At 39.8% G+C, this 23,482-nt stretch overlaps 1 protein-coding gene across 3 annotated transcripts in view; it reads left to right on the forward strand.

Annotated features, from left to right (window-relative positions):
• cadm4 (cell adhesion molecule 4) overlaps positions 1–23,482 on the forward strand; it is a 236,442-nt gene that overhangs the window by 174,609 nt on the left and 38,351 nt on the right. For all 3 annotated transcript variants that reach the window (XM_077527563.1, XM_077527562.1, XM_077527564.1), the window contains exons 2-3: positions 13,844–13,990; positions 22,081–22,368. In XM_077527563.1, the coding sequence (XP_077383689.1) occupies positions 13,844–13,990; positions 22,081–22,368 (435 nt within the window). The remainder of the gene's footprint in view (positions 1–13,843; positions 13,991–22,080; positions 22,369–23,482) is intronic.

Genomic DNA, 23,482 nt, shown 5'->3' on the forward strand with positions numbered 1-23,482 from the left:
CTTTCAGCTTGTGGCTCACAATACATGACCGATATTTGAGCACGACTTCATGCTAGTTATTTACCCGCCATGCTTTGTGCTCCAACATTTACTGAATAACACAAAATGCACACCACTTGGGATTTTCAACTGAAACTGAACTAAACACTGAGCTAGTCTTTAAAAAGTGTAATCAACTCAAGATGTTTTTTTTGGGGTGTAGGCATAGCTAGCTAGCTAACTGTAGTGGTAGAAATGGGCTAAGAAGTTATATCCAAGTAACTTGGTACATAAAAATGTATTCACTGTAATCAAAACTTTTTTTTTTGGGGTCATTTAATCTGATTTCACATTTAGATTCTAATTTCAACATACTACTCCAATTGTGTGGATTTTTTTGTGCTAATATACAGTTACAGTGGACTCTCTCTGGTCAAACTTAGCATTTGTCAACTCTCTTAGTTCTTGCTAATTCAAATTTGAACAGCCTTCCTTAAAAGTGTGAAACGTTAGTTACTGAAGTGAAAAAATAAAGACCCTTAACTTGGAAAACGAGTAACTTTGTACTGTTATCTTACCCCACATTTGAGCCGTAATTCACTGAGCAGCCAGTAGAGGACAGTTTGGATGCTACACAGCTGACACCAACTACTGTACGTAGCAATAATTTCCAGCTGTGTGGTCGTTATCCATTGTTTTTCCTTATTTACCATCATTGCTCCACCTCTGTTGTAGCATCGCTCACAAAAAAAGACCCCCTAAAAAGCAAAGGTCACTTGCTCACTGAGTCCTTCATATTCTATTGAACTTTGCGGGTCATGTTCTTGGACTGTGGGAGGAAGACAGACCATCAGGAAAAAAACAAACAAAAAAAAACAAAACTCAAACGCAAACAAAGGGAACATGCAAATGCCACACGAGAAGGTCCGAACTGATTCGAACCCAGGACCTTAATGTTAGGCAAACATACTAATCGCCCGTCCACCATGCTGAAATGTCACCAGTATTTCATTTGGTTCCCACAGATTAAATTTTACACCCTATTAGCTATTATGCCCCTCGGTTACAGCTGTTCAGTTATTGATTTTGAAGGTAACAAAGTGTCAAAGCCTTGGCGGAGGCATCCCAAAAGACGCACACGCTTGCTATCAGTGACTCACAACCATAATTCACAGCAACGTATTATTATTACAGTATTTGTGTGCTACAAATATTGTTTATTTAGATGTGTCCTTTTAGCTTAATGCTAATAGACCATGCAAAATGTCATATGTAGGCTAAGGGATAGAATCGGTGTACACGTAGATACAGTAGATAAAGTAACAATGTTCATAGGCATGTTTTTTGTTTTTGTTTTTTTTAACTGTGATTTACCAAGACACTGTGACCGTCTCCATTTACTGTCCATCCATCCATCCATCCATCCATCCATGTATCTGTTGTATATTACACTGCCCTCAATAGCCAAAGCAAACACAGCACAACTGAAGCAAATGTGGAAAAAACTGTTTTGATTATTTACTGTTTTAAAAAAAAAAATGCACAATAATTTAGAGTGTCGTTTCTTCTGTTAAAAAATATATGTTAGTATCTGAAGGCACCCCAGTTTGTATTCTTTGTGACCTTTTCTTGTCTGAGATTTTTTTTTTTAAATGAAAATGTTTGGAAACTTTCTAATGCAAGCTAATGGTGCTGCAAAGGCCTGTAAGGGAGGGAAAAAAAAGAAGAAGAAAAAGATCCAGGGAGGAGCAGGATAGTGATGAAATATGCGTCTCGTCTGAAATGTTCAAGCCGCCAGTAATTACCCTTCAATTGGGATTAGGAAAAGAGAGAATATTAAGACGGCAGCGTATGCCCCAAGGGGTGAAAGGAGACGGCGGACGGAGGAGGGAGGCAGTCAGAAATGAAAACAGAGAAAAAGATAATGTGATATAGTGACAGCAGACATTTTGCCAGGCAAATAGAGCGCATGTTGAACTGGGAGAAAGACTGATAGAAAGCAGAAGATGGAAAGAAAGATAAAGAGAGAAAAAAAGAGTGCTGCATGACAAGAAGGTTTGACAGGCGTCAGAAGGGAATGGCGGCGTTCTGCGACGCTATTAATACCTGCTCTCGTTATTTACACCATTTTTTTTCCCGCAGCTTCTCCTCGCGCTGTCACTCGCGCGGGCGCCTTCCGCCGAGTTTTGCGTTTTCTGCAAGTACAATCAACAGAAGGACATTGTCTAATGTTGTATGGAGGGAGCGACGTCAGGGGTTGGCTGCTACGTCTTGGCAGTCGCTTGGCAGAAGTGTTCACTTGTTGCCAGAATGCCAGCTTTGTGTTTGCCCTTCAAGCGTGCACACAGAAACAGAACTTGAGTTGTGCAAAGGCATTTTTGGAATGGTGTCAAACAATGTTAGTGCTGTATTACAATTTATGTCAAGTGGGACTGGAGGCCACACATCCATCCGCTGACTACCGCTTATCCGGTCCAGCGTTTTGGCTGAGCTGGATTCGATCTCGAGGCAGAGTCCAGACTGGACTGGTTGCCAGTCACTCACACATTGAGCCATTGAACTCACATTCAACAATTGTGGCTAATTTAGAGTGGAATCGAGTAAACAGAAGGGAGCTGGAGAAAAGCCACACAAGCACTGCACACAAAAAAAGACCCAATCCGAGAGTGGAACCCAGATCCGTTTGATTCTGAGGAAGATACTACAGCAAGTGTGGCAGTTCAGTGACCAGAAGGGCCGGTGGTTCAACACCCGGTCCCGATGGTCTGTTGTTGGAAGTTTCCTTGTGCAAGATGTTGAACCCTATATTGACTCCAGGTCGGCAGAGTAACTGAGAAATCGTTCTCAATTGCCTTAACTGGTAAAGCAGGTGAAAACTGAAAACGTACACGGTGGGAGTGTAAGCCAGATCCTTTTGATTCTGAGGAAGATACCAGAGCAAGTGTGGCAGTCCAGTGACCAGAAGGGTCGGTGGTTCAACTCCCGATCCTGATGGTCTGCTGTTGGAAATGTCCTTGGGCAAGATGCTGAATCCTGTATTGACTCCAGGTCGGCAGCGTAAATGAGAATCTGTTCTCAATTGCCTTACCTAGTAAATCAGGAGAAAACTGAAAGCATGCACGGCAGAACTGAAGCAGAAAGAACAAAACAAAAAGAAACTTAACGCAGGAAACAGCAGACTTGGAGGAACCAAGCTCTTCCCATAACATAAAAGCCATAAACGGGTAGGACAATTTTTAATCATTGTTGGTCAGTCTTTGATTGCCATCTTTGATTGGCTACTCCATTCCATGTCGCAGTCAATGGAGTCAAACAGCTCGAGAGTAGTTGGCTTACCCCCCACACATGAAGATTTTTGGTCTAAAAGATGTTTAATATTTAAGATTACCAGCCCTATTGTCAAGACACATCCACTCTTAACATGCCTCAGTCCATAGAAAATCTTCTAGGACTATCTTAGACAGATGATAATCGGGCATTGGGTGTCCTTGGTTGGGAAGCGGCAAAATCGGGACAAAAAGATGCTCCTTGTGCATCAGACTTTGAGATTCGGAAAAGACCCATGGAAAACTATCACGATCTCACACCTGCTCACATTTAAAGATGAGTTTTGAGTCACAGTCTGAGAATTTCCAAAGACTTTGAATTTTTCAGGGTCACTATTTACATGACTACAACTAGATTCTTAAGACGTTTTTTATCCACAGTGCAGTCACGTTTTTGCCAGCGTCTCCACTTTGTCCATGCCGCTCTTGTTTCCTAACTTTCCAGCTTCTGGTTTTGATCAAGCTCATCTAGAGGTTGACGGTTGTGTCACATCATCCCAAAGACTGAAAGACTTGTTAATTTGAGATTCTGAAAATCGTTAGATGAAAGCCCAGTTTTAGAATGTTACCAGATATACATCACAGGCATGCGTTTGTCTTAAAAAGGGAATAGCGGTTGAGTCCAGTGTGCTGAATGTGTCCTGAATTTCCTTTTATAAGCCGCTGTTGGGATGTGCGCAGCGCCAGGGGCGGTCATTGTTGCAGCCTTGTTGGGAATGTGACTGAGCGGCGGACGGAAGGACGGAAGAACGGGTCTGCTTTGTGAAGGGTGAAGAGGGGTAATGGGATGGGTGGACAACAGGATGGTGGCCGTGATTGAAACGCCGCCAGGCTGGAGGAGAAAAAAAAAAAAAAAAAAAAAGACTGTAAGGTCAACATGGAACGCTGTGAGAAGGATGAAGCTAAATGTTTAAAGGATTGAGGTGAAAAGTTGAACTATTTGGGGATGGGTGTTGTAACTATGGAAAATTAGGAGGCCAATAACAGAAAAATGCATTCAACGCGAGGTCATGAGTGAGCAGAAACAATTTGATGCTGATTCAGCTGATTAGCTTTGTCATTTTCCTGATGTTTCTAGAGGTTGTCCTTTAAGAAAAAGTCAAAACAAACGGAGGGAGGGTGAGAGAAAAGCTGAGCTACTGCCAATTAAAATAGGCCAAAGCAGAGCAGAAGATGAAAGCGGGGGGGGGGGGGGGGGAGCAGCACGATATCCACTCTCCCCTCATTTTGTTCCGTCCTCTTGTCCCTCTCGCTCCTCGTGCGCTCCTTCCTTCCGCTCTCCCGGCTCGCTGTGGAAGCGCCGCGATTATGCCGCAGACTTGAGCTGCAGAACAAATCACATTTAGCACAAGCGTGTGGAGCGAGTACAAGGCAGGGAACGATTCCCACTCGGTTCCCTACTTTTCCCCCAACCAAAAAAATGAACGAGAGTTAGGAGAGAGAGAAAAAGGAGGCTTTTGTGCAAAATAAAATGTGGGTTGGACAATGAGGAAACAGTGAGACCACAAGGGGAGTCTTGCAAACGTTTAGGACGTCACAAGTAGCGATAATAGCAATATCGTGATATCGTGATATTAAAACCGCCACAATATCGTCGTCGTCATGTTCACGATATTTAAATGCAACAAATCTGTAAAAAAAAAGTCAGGTTGATTTGCATTTGTGCAGTTCTCGCACCCTCTGGTGGCTAGTTTTTTAGTGCAATTTAATTTTCATTAGGGATGTTGTGGCCCTTCTATGTTTTAAATCTACATTAATTGTCAGAAAATGGGGAACGTAATATAATAAAACATAACAATAATAATTAGTGTTGTTCCGATACCCAGCTTTGCAGTATCTGCCGATACCGATACCATACCGATACTTAAGTTTTTTTTTTTCTCAACATGAAAAAGCTGTCCTGCCATTGGTTCAGAGCATTCAAGGGCCTATAGGATATCTCAAATCGGCATGCAGTGAACATGTCACATATGAGTGAATGTCGTGCACGAGCAAGACACAAGATACTGCATCCAAAATTATATATTAGCGTTGGAATTAATGGTATCGGCATGTTACTTGTGAGTAGTCACCGATACCGATACAACTGTAGTATCGGCACCTCAGCCGATACCAATATCGGTATCGGAACAACACTAATAATAATAACACATTGATGTAATGTACAAAAAAACAATATTGTGCTTTTTTTTTTTTTTTTTTTTTAGTATGACCTCGTTCTTTTTACAATATTGTGACCTTTTTTTTAAATATCGCCGGCCTCCCCACAATATCGTGATAATTATCGTATCGTGAGCTTCATATCGTGATGATATCGTATCATGATGTTTGGATATCGTTACATCCCTAATCACAAGATGAGCTGGGTAGGAATGATGCACATCATCAGGATATACCTGTTAAGAGTAGATTCATAAAATGTACAGCCTACTTCATTTCCTGTTTGGCAATCTAAAATATGATAGAAAGTCTTTCCAGAAGAACAGAAGTTGCTGTGGCTCCAACAGGAGGAGCCAATTTCTTATTTTCTGTGATTGGTCCGAACCACCATTGCGACCAATCACAGAGCGACATTGTGATTGGGGGCGGGATATGCAACTGTGACGGAGACAGGAAGCCAGCGCCGACGTCGGACATAACAAACAAACTCGACTTGAGAACGTTTGCCAAATTTCCGTTCATGGCTAGGTGTCCCAAAACCTTTGTCCACCAAGTGGTTTTCGAGTCTTAACTCATTCACTGCCATTGACGGAAAAAGACGTCAAATGATTTTTTGCTGGTCTGGCAATGAATGTGTTAATAAATAACTTAAAAAAAAAAAAAAATCAAAGTGGCCTTTGCAGCTTTCTATTTTTCTGTATGTGGCCCTCAGAGGAAAAAGTTTGGACACCCCTGCTGTACAATATATCAACAATTTATAATTGCTTCATTGATTTTTACCAGGTTTAACTCATTCACTGCCATTGACGGAAAAAGACGTCAAATGATGCATTTTTTTTGCTGGTCTGGCAATGAATGTGTTAACGGCGGAACTGATGAGATGAGCGTACGCTTCGTGTTGGTGGGTTGAGTGGCAGTCAGGTGAGCTGAGAGGGCGACAAAAGAATGAAAGATATGTTAAGGATGATGTTTTATTTATAGAGCGAGCTCCCTCCACCACCTTTCTTTGCTCTTGCATTTGATTGGCAGAGTCTCCCCCAAAGGAAAGAACGCGAGATGAGAGATGGCATGATAATTTTTAGCCAGGCTGCGGCGTCTGCATGGGAACCAAGACGTAAACGTGTCACTAACCTGGAGCGAGCCTCCATTTTGCGCTCACGCCGCAGAGGCTGGCTCGCTTCGCCGACTCAAGGGATGATGGGAAAATTGGATGTTAGGATAGTGGGGAGATGGCACGGGTGACCCGCCTCCCCCCGTGAGACCGGCTCGGCGCTGTTATTGTTTGAAATTAAAAGCGGTAATAACGCAAAAGGGCCGCGCATTGTCATCCCCTCTGCATCGATTCTCTTGTAAATCCTCGGCCCGCCCGCCGAGGCTACACGAGCTCCTGGCCGGCCTCCAGTGGGAAGATAATGAGAGATAATGAATAGGAAGGTAGCGGGGGCAGCGGCGGCGGTGGGGGGTTGCTGCCGCCCCCCCCTCCCTTCTTCAAGGATGCGCAGGGGGTTCATTTGGGGCGCTCTGACACAGCACATCTCTTATGTTGACGCACTCTCAAGGATGGAGCGAGGCGGTCACTCAGCTGGCTAACTCGGGAGAGCGCTTCGAGAATTTACAAGACGCGGAGCGGTTCCAGCTGGCCGCTTCCCAAATCGCAACCCTCAGCCCCGGCCGCTTCGACGTCTTCCTCTCATCCCTTGAAGTCCCTCACATTGCGTAACCCACTTATACTTGGAAAGTTTGCTGCACTCAAAACGACGGACGAGCATCATAATCGATACCAGGACTAAAAATTGATATGGCTATGGATTGCGGTGTTTAACCGTATTTCCAACTACGTTTGCACGTATTTTCAAGTACGTTCAAGCATATTTGCAAGTACGATCGAACTTATTGGCAAGTACGTTTGAACGTGAATACTAAATAAATACTTAAATAAATACTTAAAACTTGGCTTTTTTTTTTCTCCTTTTTTACCCATAATGCCACTTAACTTTCACATGCGCGTACCCGTAAAACATGCACTGCAGATACGAGTATGAATCATAAAAATTACAAATAAATATTTACTGAATTAATTTCCAAGCAAATTTAATGTTTAATGTCGGCCAATTATTAAACAAATAGCATTGTTTTTTGTAGCGCATGCTTAAATCAGTTTTCGGGTATTTTGATGAATAAAAAAAAATTACATTTTTCTGAATTGTCTCTCTGGTTTTTGATATATATATATATATATATATATATATATATATATATATATATATATATATATATACATTAGGGGAGTCGAAAATTCGATTCAGCAATATATCTCGATATTACATTTCACACAAATCATACAGTGGCTGGAATTTCCCAGTTTTCCTGAACACAGCATTGTCTGAGCCTCGTCTGGAGACACCTGAGCCACCCGATTGTTTATTACCTCCTGCACCAAGGAGGCTTAGGAAAATATCATGCATTTGATTTTGCCTTTACTGTCCCTGAAATAAATTTGACTGCACAGCGTGACGAAATGAACTTGTTTAGATGCATAGGCTCAAAAAAGGTCATAAAAAAATAGCATAAAAATGAAAATAACTAGTATATGCACAGTACACAATATCATGCAGTATCGGCTATAGTGAGAGCCGTGCACAAATTGCTACCAATATAAAATATATATATATATATAGAGAGAGAGAGCATATTTGATAGAGCAACAACCATATCTGGTATGGCTGTATTATAAAATTTCATCTAGCCTATCAGCAAAAAAGATAAACATATGGTGGTGCCATGAGAAACGAGTAATTTGATTTTTTTTTTTTTTTTTTTTTAAGACATAAACCGTCATAATTGCATCCTTGCTGTAGTGCTATAATCCTTTACACAACAGATTTTTTTTTTAACACAAAATTGGAGCAACACATGCAGACACATTTCCTATATTAGAGGCATATATTATTTATCCTCTGTGAAAAACGGCTAATATGCTCACTTTGTGCGTGTCTCTGTAGAATGTCTGTAATATGAGGAGGTAAGCAGAGCCGGAAAGACACCGTTGGAAAGGCCTCGTCGAGACGAATCCGCCGATACCCGTATTTCCCCGGTTGGACGTAGGGTTCAAGAGATACGGCCGCGCAAAGACAAAAAAACAAACAAACAAACCAAAAACCATGTAATAATAATAATAATAATAAAATAAATAAAGCACGCTGTAAAAAATCCGCGACTCAGCGAGGCCACGAAAGATGAATCCACGATAAACGAGGGAACGCTGTACATATTTGAACAACATGGCAGTCACTGTGAATACATGTAGTTCAGCAGAATCAAGTCTGTATCAGCGCTTTTAACTCATTCACTCCCAAAAACGTATTTATATGTTTTTTTTGTTTTTTGTTTTTTTGTTTTTTTTAAATGCTAGAGCATAAAGAAGGCTTTGATGCAGCTTCAGACCTGAAAAGTTCGCTTAAAGCAATGGTAGTTATTACAAAAAAACGGCCAGCAGGTGGCAACAGAGTATAAGAGAGCAGCACGGGCCATGTTGCAACAAGCTCTTTTCCCTAGTGTTCTCAACAGGTTTGTGAATAATGATGAAACTTTGCTATATTCTAATGCTAATTGCTGCAAAATAGAAACAGATAAAAATATACCTTTTTTGTCCTGATGAAAGAAGAGACTAATCTTTCTTTTGGTAGGTTCCATGTTTTTATAGCAATAGAACACAATATCCTGTGGGCATTGCAAAATCAGTCAAAAAAACAATAAAACAGTGAAAACGCCTGGGAGTGAATGAGTTAATAAATCTGTCATATTCCATCACTTCTTGGTGGGACGTTTTCCTTAATTTATCAGCCTGTGAATAATATCTTGAATTTGAATGAAGGTCATCGTTCAGTGTGACAGAATGCAGCAGCGTGCAGCTGATTGAATTCCTTCTGCCTTGGTGGAGGTTCTATTGAGTGCCATCTCCTACTTGTGACCTGCAGTGAAGTACTTTTGTGTTTGAAAAGGATTGATCGGTATCGCCGCTGTAAATAAAAGCCTGTTTTTTTGGCGGCCTTCCAGGCGTCTGACCCTGTGAAATACTGCCCCCACTTGGCCGGAGGGAGAACTTATTGACGCTTATATTGACGGCCGTTCTCCTTTTGTGTTGCTGCTTGTGCAGAATTTTACGAGGGGCGTCCATTTCATCGCGGGTCAGATTAATTGCTGGTGTCGTACAGCTTGCTTTCCCTCCAACTTTTCTTCTTTTTCTTCTTCTTCTCTCCATCTCTCACAAACTCGTGAGGTTTTTGATTTGGAAGCGCCGCCTGTAAAAAGTAAAGTGCTGCGCCAGCTGTTTTTATCCACGCCGCCGTGCGTCATCGCACTTATATATTATCCCCCCCCCCCTCCACTCCGATGGCACCAGCTGCATTATTGTACCCTCAGCCGTCGCTTTCTATAAGTGGCTGATTGCATTTCCTGCCATGTAGCTCCGCCTCCACGCTGCACCTGCGTTTGTGGGATCCAACTTTGGGAAGTTTTCGTGATTGTTGCCAGTGAAACAATTTGCTGGGAGCGCCGACAGCTGTGTGTGGGGGGGGGGGGGGGGGGGGGTGTAGGTGGTGGCGCCCCCTTGGGAGCAGGAGGGGCAGTGCCCCACCAGCTGGCATCCATCTTGGAAAATATTTTATACCTAAGACAGAGCAGGGTTTTGGAAGTCATTTCTTTTTGGGTTGGAAATATGTAACAGCAGCAGGGAAAATGATCTTTGTCATTCAGAATTTGTTTTAAAATTTATTATTATTTTATGGTAGATTTGTGTTTCAGTTCCGTTCTTTGCAATTTATCATATTGCAATAGACACATTGGAATTCTTCAAGACCACGACAGATACAATTTTATAAAAAAAAATTATTTGTATTTTTTTTTTAACAATTACTTAAGTAACAATAAAAAGTGTCTCTCGTCACTATCCAATAAAATATTTCTTTTTATTTATTTTGTTAGAAAGCAGAAAAAAAATCTACTATAAGGCTTCCTTTTTTAGATTAAAAAGAACAAAAAAAAATTATTTTCATTGATTTGTGTTACTTTGTAATTGATTACATCAAGATCAGGAGAGAAATTGGAAAAGCCCATCAGACATATTTTATTAAATAATTTTTTATTTTTTTTTTAATTTATTTTTTGTTTTTTGTTTTTGGGGGTTTTTCTTCAACAGGCATGTGTGAGTAGTATGTACCGATACCAGAGATCGTATAGGGCTGATACTCAGCTTCATTTCAAGGTATTGGCCTGTTGTTGCTGTTTTACGATCAGGAACTAGAAATTACAAGAATATAAATTTTCCATTCACTCAATATGATTTTAAGGGAAAATGCGATATTGGAATATACTGTATGTGTTGCACTTTGAGCTGCCTTTGACATCTTGTTTTGTTTTCCCTCTCACTTTATTATTATTCATGTCCTGAATTTATTATCCATATCCGGTCACCTTGTCATAATCCTTCATTTATTGTTTGTCTTGTCGGGTGGTTTAAAAAAAAAAAAAACACGTTTGTTTGCATAAAGAATTGGATTCACGGCGTTGTGTGCGGATACTCTTGAAATGAACTCAGCCTCTGTGATTGCGCAACGGACCCTTTGAAGTAGCTACTTAGAATCACTTTTTTATTTTTTTATTTTATTTATTTATTTTTTTTAAGTACAATCTCATAGTGTTGTATTTCCATCCCTAATTTTCAACTCTTTCCTCTTCATTACGTGCAGTCGATCTTGTGCGTGAGCGCTGACAAGTCACTAATGGGCGAAGAGCCGCGCGGCGTTGAACTTGTCAAGACGCGGAGCGGCTCGACGCTAATGTCTGTACCAAACAACGGCGGCGCAACTTTTGGGTTGCCCGCTCCATGAGTAATAACAGCCATTAGGGAAATAATTGCAACCCGAGATGTCAGGCGGTGGTGATGTCACCAAAATGGATGTGTGTAATGAATGGACTTGATCATGGCTATAATTAGCGGCAGTTGTCAAGATGGTCTTCATTGTTGGCGCTTATTTCGCAAGGAGTTTCAGATCGGAATTGTCGGTCTTGGTTTCGGCCACATGTTCATGCTTGATTAGGGATTAAAGATTACAATCAAGAAGAAGACGTGCAGATGAATTTAAGTGATGTCACATATTACAATCTCTTTGGCTTTGAGACGAATAAAAATAAATAAAAAGTAAACAACTCAATATATTGTTCAAATTCACGGTACGTTGTTCCCTCGCTATAATGCGGTTCACTTTTCACCGTATCGCTGTATCGTAGATTTATTTATTTTTTTTAGTGCAATTTTGTATTTTTATTTTTTTTATTTTTTTTACTGTAATGTACCTATTTGAACATTGAGAATGTTTAAACAAAAGAGAAATGTGCGAAAATGTAAACACCTCAATTAAAAAGGTGTATAAATTGTGTAGTTTAGAGCCTTAAAACATTTACAATAAATGTAAAACGTTTCATAAATTTCATTTATTACGGGTATTTTTTGGAACCGAACCCCAGCGGAAAACGAGGGAACACTGTAGTCAAAAATATTGATATAAGAAGCATGGATAATATTTGTGTTCGTGAGTATTTTTTTAGGCCACTCTTTTATATTCATATACGTTGGAAGTGTGGATCTGCCAATGTGAACGTATTTAAATACGTTTATACGTATTTGCTAATACGTTCAAACGTATTTGCCAGTCAACAAATGTTAACACCGCAATGGCAGTCCCACACTTCTGTACGTAATCGACACGTGCAAAAACAGGATATTGTTACAATGAACACATGTTTTAAAAATGTAAAACAAGACAAACTTTCAAAAACATGAATTTGGAGGTTGAGAACAAAAATGTTTTTGTTTTGTTTTTTAAATCAGAAAACTCAAAATTTAAAGAAATACATGAAAGCTACACGTTTTCATTACCTGAGCAAAGAAAATCTTTTTCATAAACATGTAAACATATTGGGGAGTGTCCTGCTATTGGCCAACGTTGACATCATACTTTCGCTTAAAAGCCTTCTCAGGAAGTTGAGTCATGCAAATCGAATTGCCGCGTGTATCTTTTGAAGTCCAACTGCGGGGCTCGGCATCTATTGTGTAGGGTGGGGGTGAGGGATGATTTTTTTTTTTTTTTTTGGGGGGGGGGGGGGGGCGGCATGCGGTCCCAACAACAAACATGGAGCGCACTCTGATCAAACGGTAATTAATCAGTGTCGTCGATGCTCCGCTTTGCTTCAAAGAGACGCCCCACTGGGACGCTGTCTAAATACATTTGGACTGAGTTGGAGTTTAGTGGGGAACGTGGAAGAACTGAGCGTGCGCTTGTGTGTTTGGTATTATACATTTTTGCTGGAACACATATGCATGCAGGTGTGAATCTCGATAAAATATGTATCGCGATATTGGCCTATGCATATCGCAAAGACGTGCAATAAAGTTTGATATGGAATTTTATGCTTTTATCTGAATTTGACCAGTCAGATTGTCAGGTTTTTACCTGTTTGACATTTGTTCATCATGACAAAAAAGGAGAGAAGACACTCGCGAGGAGAGAGGAGAGGGACTGACTGATACAAATTCACTACTGCACTCTAAGAAAACTAAAGAAAACTTAAAAAAAAAAATCCCCTCCTCACCCTCTCTTTTTATTTGGTTTCCACGCCCCTAGTTCCATGGGTGTTCCAACCCTAGTAATGTAAATGCAAAACATAGTCGGAACACAGTGTACTTAATGAGAATGTGCACTGCCGTCCAATAGTTGAATTACAATTAGGAATACATTGAGTTTGATTATATTACCGCATGAAAAAAAATGTAATTCTTTCATTATATAATAAAAAAATGTAAGCCGCTGTATTTAACAGACAGTTTCATGTTTGAACAGCAATGAAATAAAATATTAAGGCTTAATGTTCCATTAATATAAAATTTTTCCATGCTTAAGCTGTGAACTCTAACCATAATCAAGATGTTTTGTTGAATATTTTTTCATCAAAAAGGGATGTTTAAAAATCGATTCGGCCACCTACTGAATCGATTCAAGAATTGCGTGCTGTAATATCGTGATATATTTCCGAATAGATTTTTTTAACACCCCTAAATATATATATATATATATATATATATATATATATATATATATATATATATATATATATATATATATATATATATATATATATGTAAAGACACATACGGTATTCTCTTTTTTTGTCTCTCTCCTTTACGTCTCATGTTGGAGTCCGTATGATTTATAGCTTTGAGAGCTGAAGAAGGCGGTAAATGTTTTGATGTTTAAAAGGTTTGTGTTAGAAAAAGAACTGCCAAGTGAACTTTTGCTACTTCTTCTGTTGCCCTCTTACAGCGAGTTGTCAGGCGGTGCAGGCGGAGAACGTCACCGTCTTGGAGGGCGGCACGGCCCAGATTTCCTGCCGCCTGCAGAACTACGACGGCTCCATTGTGGTCATCCAGAACCCTCGCCGGCAGACGCTCTTCTTCAACGGCACGCGGGGTGAGTATTTGCGTAGCCGGTGTGCACACACAAACGCACACGTGCAGGGTGTATGTTAAATGCTGCTTAACTCATTCACTCCCAGCCATTTTCACAGAAACAATCCCGTTCACTAATTTTGCAAGGCCCACAGAATATCGTGTTCAATTGCTAAAAAAAACATGGAACCTATCAAAGGAAAGATTAAAGTCTCTTCTTTCATCAGGAAAAAAAAAAGTGTTTATCTGTTTCCGTTTTTCAGCAATTAGCATTAGAAGAGAGCCAAGTTTAATCAGTTTTCACAGATCTATTTAAAATTGTAAGTAATTTAGCTTTTTTTCTACATGGCCATGGTTGGTCTCCTTTGCTCTGCTGCCACCTGCTGGCCGTTTGTGTAATAACTACCATTTCTGCAACCGTTCTTTGCAATTGAGAGGCTGCATCAAAGCCTTCTGTATGCTCGAGCCTAAAAAAACAAAAAACGTATAAATACGTCTTTGGGACACTTAAAACATTAAAAAACGTATTTACACGTTATTGGGAGCAAATGAGTTCATGTAATAGTGTCTCATGAAGTTGCCTTATGTGAAGTCACGTCCCATGAAGTCATGTTGCTTAAAGTCACATTACATAAAGTTGCGTCATGTCATGTTGCTTCATGAAGTTATGTGAAGTTGCGTGACATGAAGTCGCAATATGTAACATGATGTGTTTTGTTCATTTGGTTACGTGAAATCAAGTCACGTTACACGAAATCATGATGTGAAGTCTTGCTCCGTGAAGTCACGTTACGTGAAGTTGCGTTCCATAAAACTGCGTTTACATGAAGTTGCGTGAAGTCACATTATGTGAAAGTTGCGTTACGTTTTTCTCTATATGTAATGTGACTTGAAGTTGGTTACGTGAAATGACTTGCGTTAAGTTGTTTTATGTGAAGTCACATTACATAAAGTCAAGTAATTTTGCGCCCTGTGACTTTGTATTGCGTTCCGTTGTGTGATTTGTTATGTGACTTTACATTGTTTTAAATGAAATCGCAAGACAAAATTGCGTGTAATGTTGCAGCGTGTGAATCTGGTGACGTGGTCACATGATGTCAAATTCTTCAAGACGTGACAAAAAATCAACATTAGCTCCTCACAACCAAGAGAATTGTAGCAATCAATTAATCATGTGTTACATCATTCACCACGAAGCAGCAAAAAGCCTGCAGTTTTGTTTTGATGAATTTATTTTGCCTCGTTCCTGTTTGAGTTGAAGTTTCCTCCGCCCTAGAAATTAAACTAGTCCAATCCTGCCATCTTACATCATCATCATCCCTGAACCGAGTTGGACCCCCCAAAAAAAAAAGAAAAAAAAAAGAGCATTACCCTACAATTTATTTTGCACTTTCTTTTAACAGCACAAATTTGTAGCAGTTCTGCGCTCCGCTGCGCGCACATCTAGATGCAAATGGCTTCACTTTGCCATTTGAGCCTTTTCCTCATTAAAAAGATAACCAACGAGTTAATTGAGGTGACGGTTTTATTTCCCAGCCAAACTATGTGACTGCTTTTAAAAAGGACAGTCCCCTGCACCGTTAACCCCCCAATGATGAGTTGAGGACGCGCCGCGGCTCTTTATTAGAGCGCGGCCTTTGCTGTTGTGCTGAAAATTGTTATGTGACCACTGTTAGATTCAGTCGAGAGCCTTGGGCTAGGTAAACAGCGCTTTTTCCCCTTTAATCACTTCTTCTCAGCGAGCTAATGTAGCCTTGGAGCGATGCGTACGAGGAGAAAATCATGATGTAAACTCGAGAGCCCCGCAGAGCGAAATATTACCGCTTAACATTAAATGTCATTTTGGGGATATTGCTTTTATTAAAATGATCTTTCATCTCCAAATTGACTACATTTGTATAACCATTTGTGCTTGTCCTTTCGGCTTGAGGCCCACGTTTCGGACAAACGTTCTTTATATTGTAAAGTCGAATGGTTTTAATATTTAATATCGAATTGAATTTCGCAAAATGAATGTGTATTTGTTAAACTTACCAAATAATATATGGACATCAATGCCTTGGTACGCTTTTATTTTGAAGTTGTTCCCGGCAGCGTGTTGTGGCTTAACGGCTAAACTGTGTTTGGGGTGTGTTTAAATTATCGACGTCAACAACACAACATCATCCTGAAATGACAACTAAGCATGATTTAATGCCGCTAAAAAAGAAAAAAAATAGACTTTATTACGCCGACATTGAATTGTACGACGCCTGTTGCCAGACTTTAGCAGCGGCTACATTGTTAGCGGTTAGCTGCGTTAGCGGCTAGCAGTCTCAAGTGCCCCCATATAGATAAGCGAGAGTTGTCTGATTACTTTTCAAAGCCAGTTTAATCGACGTAAATGACTGATGACTTTGCTGCTGACAGTCTGACACATTTGATGTTCCTACTGACCACATTTGAACAAATCAGGCTGACTCAAATGTACTGTTTTTAGCCGGCAAAATCGGTAACTGTGTTTCTAACATCCATTTGTCTTAGATAAAAAATATATGAGGATAGATTTGTCTAAAATCTCACTTATGAATGTTGCTAGAGAGGAAAATAGTGTGCTACAGTTTTGTTTTGATGACTTCACTAATCACTGTTGAATTTTAAAAACTGATCATCTAAAAATTAAAACTATTTGGCCATTCGTCATTAAGTGGAAGTGTGTTGTTTTATCTTGTTTGTTCTTCAACATCATCCTGAAATCACGTTCAACCACCATTTCAGACTTGTTTAGAGGACATTGAATTGTACAACGCCTGTTGCCAGACTTTAGCAGAGGCTACATTGTTAGCGGCTAGCTGCTTTAGCAGCGAGCAATACTCAAGTGCCCAATATAAGCGAGAGCTGTTGGATTACTTTTCAAAGCCAGTTTAATCGACTTAAATGACTGATGACTTTGCTGCTGACAGTCTGACAAATTTGATGTTCCTACTGACCACATTTGAACAAATCAGGCTGACTCAAATGTACTGTTTTTAGCCGGCAAAATCGCTAACTGTGTTTCGAACGTCCATTTGTCTTCGATCAAAATATATGAGGATAGATTTGTCTAAAATCTCACTTATTAATGTTGCTAGAGAGGAAAATAGTGTGCTAGAGTTTTGTTTTGATGTCACTGAACACCCACAACAACTTATCTTCTACTAGGCTAAACCACACGCATCAATTCGCACTGTTCAATTTGCACCCCGATTAATTAATCCAAGAAAATCTGAGCAGTATTTTCGTAGGCTAAAAGCAGCAATTGGCTCACGTTCCGTATTGCAAAAATGTCTTTTACACAAAATGCTCAGTGACACACTTGAATCTGGCGTGCTTTGAATATTTTCAGCACTTATTGTGCACTCTTGCTTGTGGCTATATACAGGTAATATTTCTTTGAACATTTTACCATTAAATATTGCATCAGTTTTCAATTTATTTACAGCGCATTACCTTCACGTCCGCTTTCATATTCATCGTCTACCGCCACTTTCGGTCTCATTCAAGCGTTTGCAGCGTGTTGATTGAACTAAGTAGATAGACACCCTCGCCCCCGGTAATGCGTCGGTTAAGTGAATTAATGGGGAAGACTCTCAGCACAAGAACATGAATGCCAGACGTTAAACCCTCTGATGAAGAGGGCTTGAATGGACATTCCTCGCCTCAAGTAATCTCAAATGATTACGCCAACAGCTAGCATCTCGTTCATGTGCTACGACTTATACGCCAGGAGTTCAGCTGGCCGTTTTGAGGAAAACCTCAGTTGACCTTACCATGGCACGCCCCTCCTCGCCCACATTATGCGACACGTAGCTGGCTCCGACATTGTTTGGGCAAGATTAGCGAAACAGAATGCGCCGTAACGGCAAAGTTGTCAGATCTTCCTTGTGATTTATCGGTCAGGTATTTTCAGGTTGCCGATATTTCTCTTCAAAGCAAAGCAAAGGGGGCTTTACATTTTTTAATAAAGGGTATCTTCACTCCCTCACCATGCAATTTTGCCCAAAACAAAAGGAAATATGCATCGCTGTCTGCTACTGCAGATGTAAGGAAAAGACCGAGTCACCTCACTCACTAAAATCTATTGTCGGCAAAACCGAAGTTTTTGGACATTATTACTGTCAAGCAGGGTAAGAATGAATTTATATTACCTCATAGTTTCAATGTATTGTTGGCATTTATAGTTAATGGTAAGTCAACAAACGTGTGGATGGTTAGCTCGCCGGAGCTATCGTTAGTCTTTGGCTAAAAACAACAAGGGAGAATATTACCTTAGAGCAGACGTAGTGGTTTCTTGGTCATTTTGGAGGGATTCAACTGGTCGTGTGTGCAAAGTTTGTTCTGTTGGCATTTATAGTAAATAGTAAGTCAACAAATGTGTGTCGTATGAATGGCTAACTACCCGGAGCTATCGTTAGCCCTTTGGCTAAAAACAAGGGAGAATATTACCTTAGAACAGACGTAGTGGTTTCTAGGCATTTTCGAGGGATTCAACTGGTCGTGTTCTGTTGGCATTTATAGTAAATACTAAGTAAGTCAACAAACGTGTGGACGGTTAGCTACCCGGAGCTATCGTTAGCCTTTGGCTAAAAACAACAATGGAGAACATTACCTTTGTGCGGATGTAGTAGTTTCTGGTCATTTTGAAGGGATTCGACTGGTGGTGTGTGTGCTCTTCCGCGAAGTTTGATCCAGCTCAGAAATTTTTCATAGTTGTTTGAGGGTTTAGGGAAGGAATTTTGTTTGTCCGCCGTCACAGACATGACATCTTGTGTCTTGACTGGTTTACTAGGTCATGCGGGCGTGGTTCACGGTAAGGTCAATTCCACTGCTCGCCCACCTGATCGTTACGTACCATGAAGTATTTTAAATGATAGCTGAGCTGCGTGCGCCCCCGCCAACTAGGGTGTTGACTTGTAGCCTTTCGGTGAGTTGGATGGAGGACAAACCCTCATCAAAAAGCGAAGAAGGTCGTAAAGGACTTAAGAAGAGAAGGGCAGGTTAGCGAAGGTGAGGCGAGGGAACGGATAACGAGGGGGTGACGGAACCGATCCCGGTTTAAACATGACATGAGCCTGGACGAGCCTCGTCGGGGAAGTTTACTGGCAAACGTGAGCGGCATCCGTACGAGTCCGTCGCTCACTGTACGGCTCTTCCACCCGTCCATCTGCCGCAACACCCCGCGGGCCGCCCAGCGTGTTTAACCGTCCAAATAAGAGCATTAAATTACACCTCCAAGTTTACGAGCGAGCCACCAACCAGTGGCTGTGACACCTTTTTTTTTTTTTTTTTATGAGGACGGAGGGCAAATAGCTGCTGCAGAGTGGCGGCGCTGACCAAATGGACGCTACTCAGCATGCAAATGAGGCCGGACCATAAAGAGGAACTTGGACTCGGGCGGCAGTGTGACATTTAGTTGCCATTTAGTGTAGCGATGGGGGCTGTTCTCTAACAACTGCCATGTTTCCAACAAGCCATCCAGTTAAGTCCATCCTGGTATTAAAAAAAACAACAAAAAACGTTAACCCCTAATCTGACTTGTGCCGACACTGTCAGGTGTGTAGGCAGGATGTCAGCTGATCCGCTACATTAATTTTCATGTCCTACATTTGGTTTTCTTCCTTCTTGGCGGAGAGTTAATGATTATTATGGGAGAAAATGTGCTTTTTCAGTTCTTCCTTTTGAATTTGGGGGGTTGTTTTTGTGAAAATTCCCTGTTAACTAATCAGCGAATGAAGTGTTTGTAGCACATAAATAAATACATCAAACCTTTCAATAAATGTTTGTTGAGCTTTATTTGATTAAAATCGATTAAAATTGTCCTGAATTTTTTTTAGTCTATCGCCAAAATGCTTTTAAAAAAGCATTTTCAGTTTTATTTAATTTTGTTTCACGGAAATGCTCTTTGAATTTTATTTTTAGTTCCTGTATTCTTCCACTTTAACTCATTCACTCCCAGCCATTTTCACAGAAGCAATCCCGTTCGCTCCCGGCTGTTTTACTGGGTTTTGACTGATTTTGCAAGGCCCACAGAATATTGTGTTCAATTGCTATAAAAGAATGGAACCTACCAAAAGAAAGATTAAAGTCTCTTTTTTTCATCAGGAGAAAAAAGTATGTTTCTATCTGTTTCCGTTTTGCAGCAATTAGCATTAGAAGAGAGCCTAGTTTCATCAGTTTTCACAAATCTATTTAAAATTGTAAGTAATTTAGCTTTTTTTCTAGATTGCCCTGGTTGATCTCCTTTGCTCTGCTGCCACCTGCTGGCCGTTTGTGGAATAACTATCATTTCTGCAACTGTTCTTTGCAGTTGAGAGGCTGCATCAAAGCCTTCTGTATGCTCTAGCATAAAAACGTATAAATACGTCTTTGGGACACTTACATTAAAAAAAACGTATTTACACGTTATTGGGAGCAAGTGAGTTAATAACCTTGCTCCGAGTGCACTAATAATCCTAACGTGTCCTGGGTCCGAGGTCTAGCCCACTTCCACAACTTCCCTACCAACATGTACTGTTGGTGGAAATCGGACCGAACACATCCATCCTCTCAGCCTCCATTTCTGTATTATTTTCCATCCCTCGCCTGCCACATTACATGGCTTTATTAGTTTATTTTACTCGCCCTGACTTCTTACGTCGGCCTCTCCCTCCCGCGCACACAAAACCAATATCTTCATGGCGGCGCTGTGACGAATGAGGCTGCGAAGAAGGCCTGGCGGCGCCCCATCGGGAGACGCCGTCCCCCTGGGCGACAAAGCCGAAACAAAAAACAAAAAAAGGGAGGGAGGCAAAATAGAGGTGTCAATATCCAATCATTCCCCCAAGGTATTTACATGAATCTATAGACATCGAGCCAGTGCTGCATTGTTGCTCGCCTTTTGTTGTTCGCAGCCTTTCTCGTCGTCTCGGCCTAACAAAAAGAAAATGGTTGCAAATTTGCCGCCTCTAATCTTCTTTTGTTGCTGCCTCGTCTTCCCAGCGTCAGCTATTGTGTCGCGTTCAATTGGAGGCTTTTAACCTGTCTCTAACTTTCTCAAAAGGTGTTTATTTTCCCACGAAAAGTTGCTAAAAAGTTGCCGCTAATGTGACATATTTGGAAAAAAAAGGGATGAGGGGGAATATTTTGTTGTCTTTTATAATAGACATGCTGATGTCACAACTTTTCAACTCGATACAAAAATTTTGTCGAAAGGCAAAAAAAAAAAAAAAAAAAAGATTTCGTTGAGGATTTGGATTAGGTGTAAGAAATTTAGTTGATATATATATATATATATATATATATATATATATATATATATATATATATATATATATATATATATATATAAAATATTTATAATAAAAAATAAAAAATACTACTTTACGCCCTTCCCTACCTTGTAATGTGATACAACTAAAAAAATTTTTTAAAAAATAGTCCTAACAATAAAACGTTCCAAATGCTAATATGTACACATTTATTCCTATATACACTACTACATTACATTTAAAATGAGTAAATTAGTAAATTAAATCAAGAATCAGTGGGGGAAAAAAAAGAAAATAACGGACAACGGACAAAGCAAAACAAAATCATAAATATATATATTAGGGGTGTGCATCTCTCCACAAAAGACGGTTTGATACGGTTTTCAATACGTGGGGTACAAAACGGTTTGATTTGAAAGTGGAACGATTCGATTTGGGTCAGTTCGACAGTGTATGATGCAATGACTTTTTTTTTTTTTTTTTTAGCGTAATTCGACATTCATTCCAATGAACTTGTCAGTACGGTAAAAGTTTCATTTCCTTTCAAGATTTATTTTGCCAAAAAAAAGACGATTCGATACATATCTCTATATATTTCAAAGTGGAACGATTCAATTCAGTGTGGCTTGATGGCACTTCCACGTTTAAATGAATTGAAAAAAAAATCTGGTTAATCTGGTTATTATTACACCCCTAATATATATACACATTTACGTTCCTCGTATAACCCATATTTGGTCAAAATAAATGTTTGCCGTGTAATGATAATTCTGACAATAATACTGATAATATGAATCGTAATGATAATGTCCTGGTTGCCCCCCCCCCCCCCCCCCCCCCCCTCCAGCCCTGAAGGACGACCGCTTCCAGATGGTGCTTTTCACGCCGCGGCTGGTGCGCATCACGCTGACCAACGTGAGCGTCTCGGACGAGGGCGGCTACTTCTGCCAGCTCTACACGGACGCCACGCACCACCAGGTGGCCACGCTGGCCGTGCTGGTCCCCCCGGAGACGCCCGCGGTGGAGGTGAAGCAGGAGGCGGTGGAGGGCGGCGAGGTGGAGCTCAGCTGCGTGTCGCCGCGCAGCAAGCCCGCCGCCACCCTGCGCTGGATGCGCAACGGCCGCGAGATTCCAGGTCGGTAACCGCAAATATATATATATATATATACATATATATATATATATATATATATATATATATACACAAAGTGCTGTACATAAAACATAAATCGGTTTTGCAGTCAAGAATAAGGTAACAAAACAAGAACAAACGTTTTGAAGTGCGTATACAATTTATTTTTATTTTTTTTATTTTTTTACAAGTAAATATATTTTACATCAGTAAATTAATAATAAGTAGGCGAATAAATAAAAAATAAATAAATGCCAAATAAATAGAATAAACATCAAATATTTATTTATTTAAATACATTTGAATATATGTAGTACTTTTTTTTTTTTTTTTTTTTTTTTTACTTTTGAGATAAAATGTTCTTTAACTGAATTAATGATATATTTTTTTTAAAATCAATAATTGAATGTTCAAAAATGTCAACATTTTCAAATGTCAAAAAAAGAGCGATGAAAGGTAAATGAAAGAGTTGTAAAAATTACCTAAAAATATCCAAAAATTAAGAGGAAAAGCAGTAAATTACCAAAAAAAAAAAAAAAGTCCAAGAAATTGGCAAAAATTTCAGAACTGGATAAAAAAAAAAAAAAAAAAAAAAGACAGAAACGAAAACCCTTGAAAGGTAACCATAAAATGTCCAAAAACAAAAGGTAGAAAATGACCATAAAATGTCCACAAAATTGCCAAAAAATCAGAAAATGTATGTTTAAAAAAAAAAAAAAAAAAGGCCGAAAAAAAAATGTTTAAAAAGAACCGATAAAATGTCCAAAAACAAAAGAATAAATCTTGAAAATTACCATAGAATGTTCACAAAAATGTCAGAAATTTGACAGAAAGCCAGAAAAGTATAGAATGAAAAACGAAATCTTAAAAATTACCCCCCCAAAAAATCCATAAAACAGAAAGACAAAAGGTAGAAGAAAATGAATGTCTTCGTTTTGGATATTTTTGTGTTGTGGTGCCGCTAAAATTATCTCTTGGGCCATCAGTACATTAGACTAACGCTATTGCACTGTTTCCTTCAGCTTAATTTGTAAATATTTTGCGGCTCCAGACAGATTTTTGTCTCTTTATTTGGCCAAAAATTGTTGTTTTGACAGTAAAGGTTGCTAGCTTAATC

The sequence above is a fragment of the Festucalex cinctus genome, chromosome 7 (assembly GCF_051991245.1).
Source record: "Festucalex cinctus isolate MCC-2025b chromosome 7, RoL_Fcin_1.0, whole genome shotgun sequence".
Taxonomy (NCBI): Eukaryota; Metazoa; Chordata; class Actinopteri; order Syngnathiformes; family Syngnathidae; genus Festucalex; species Festucalex cinctus.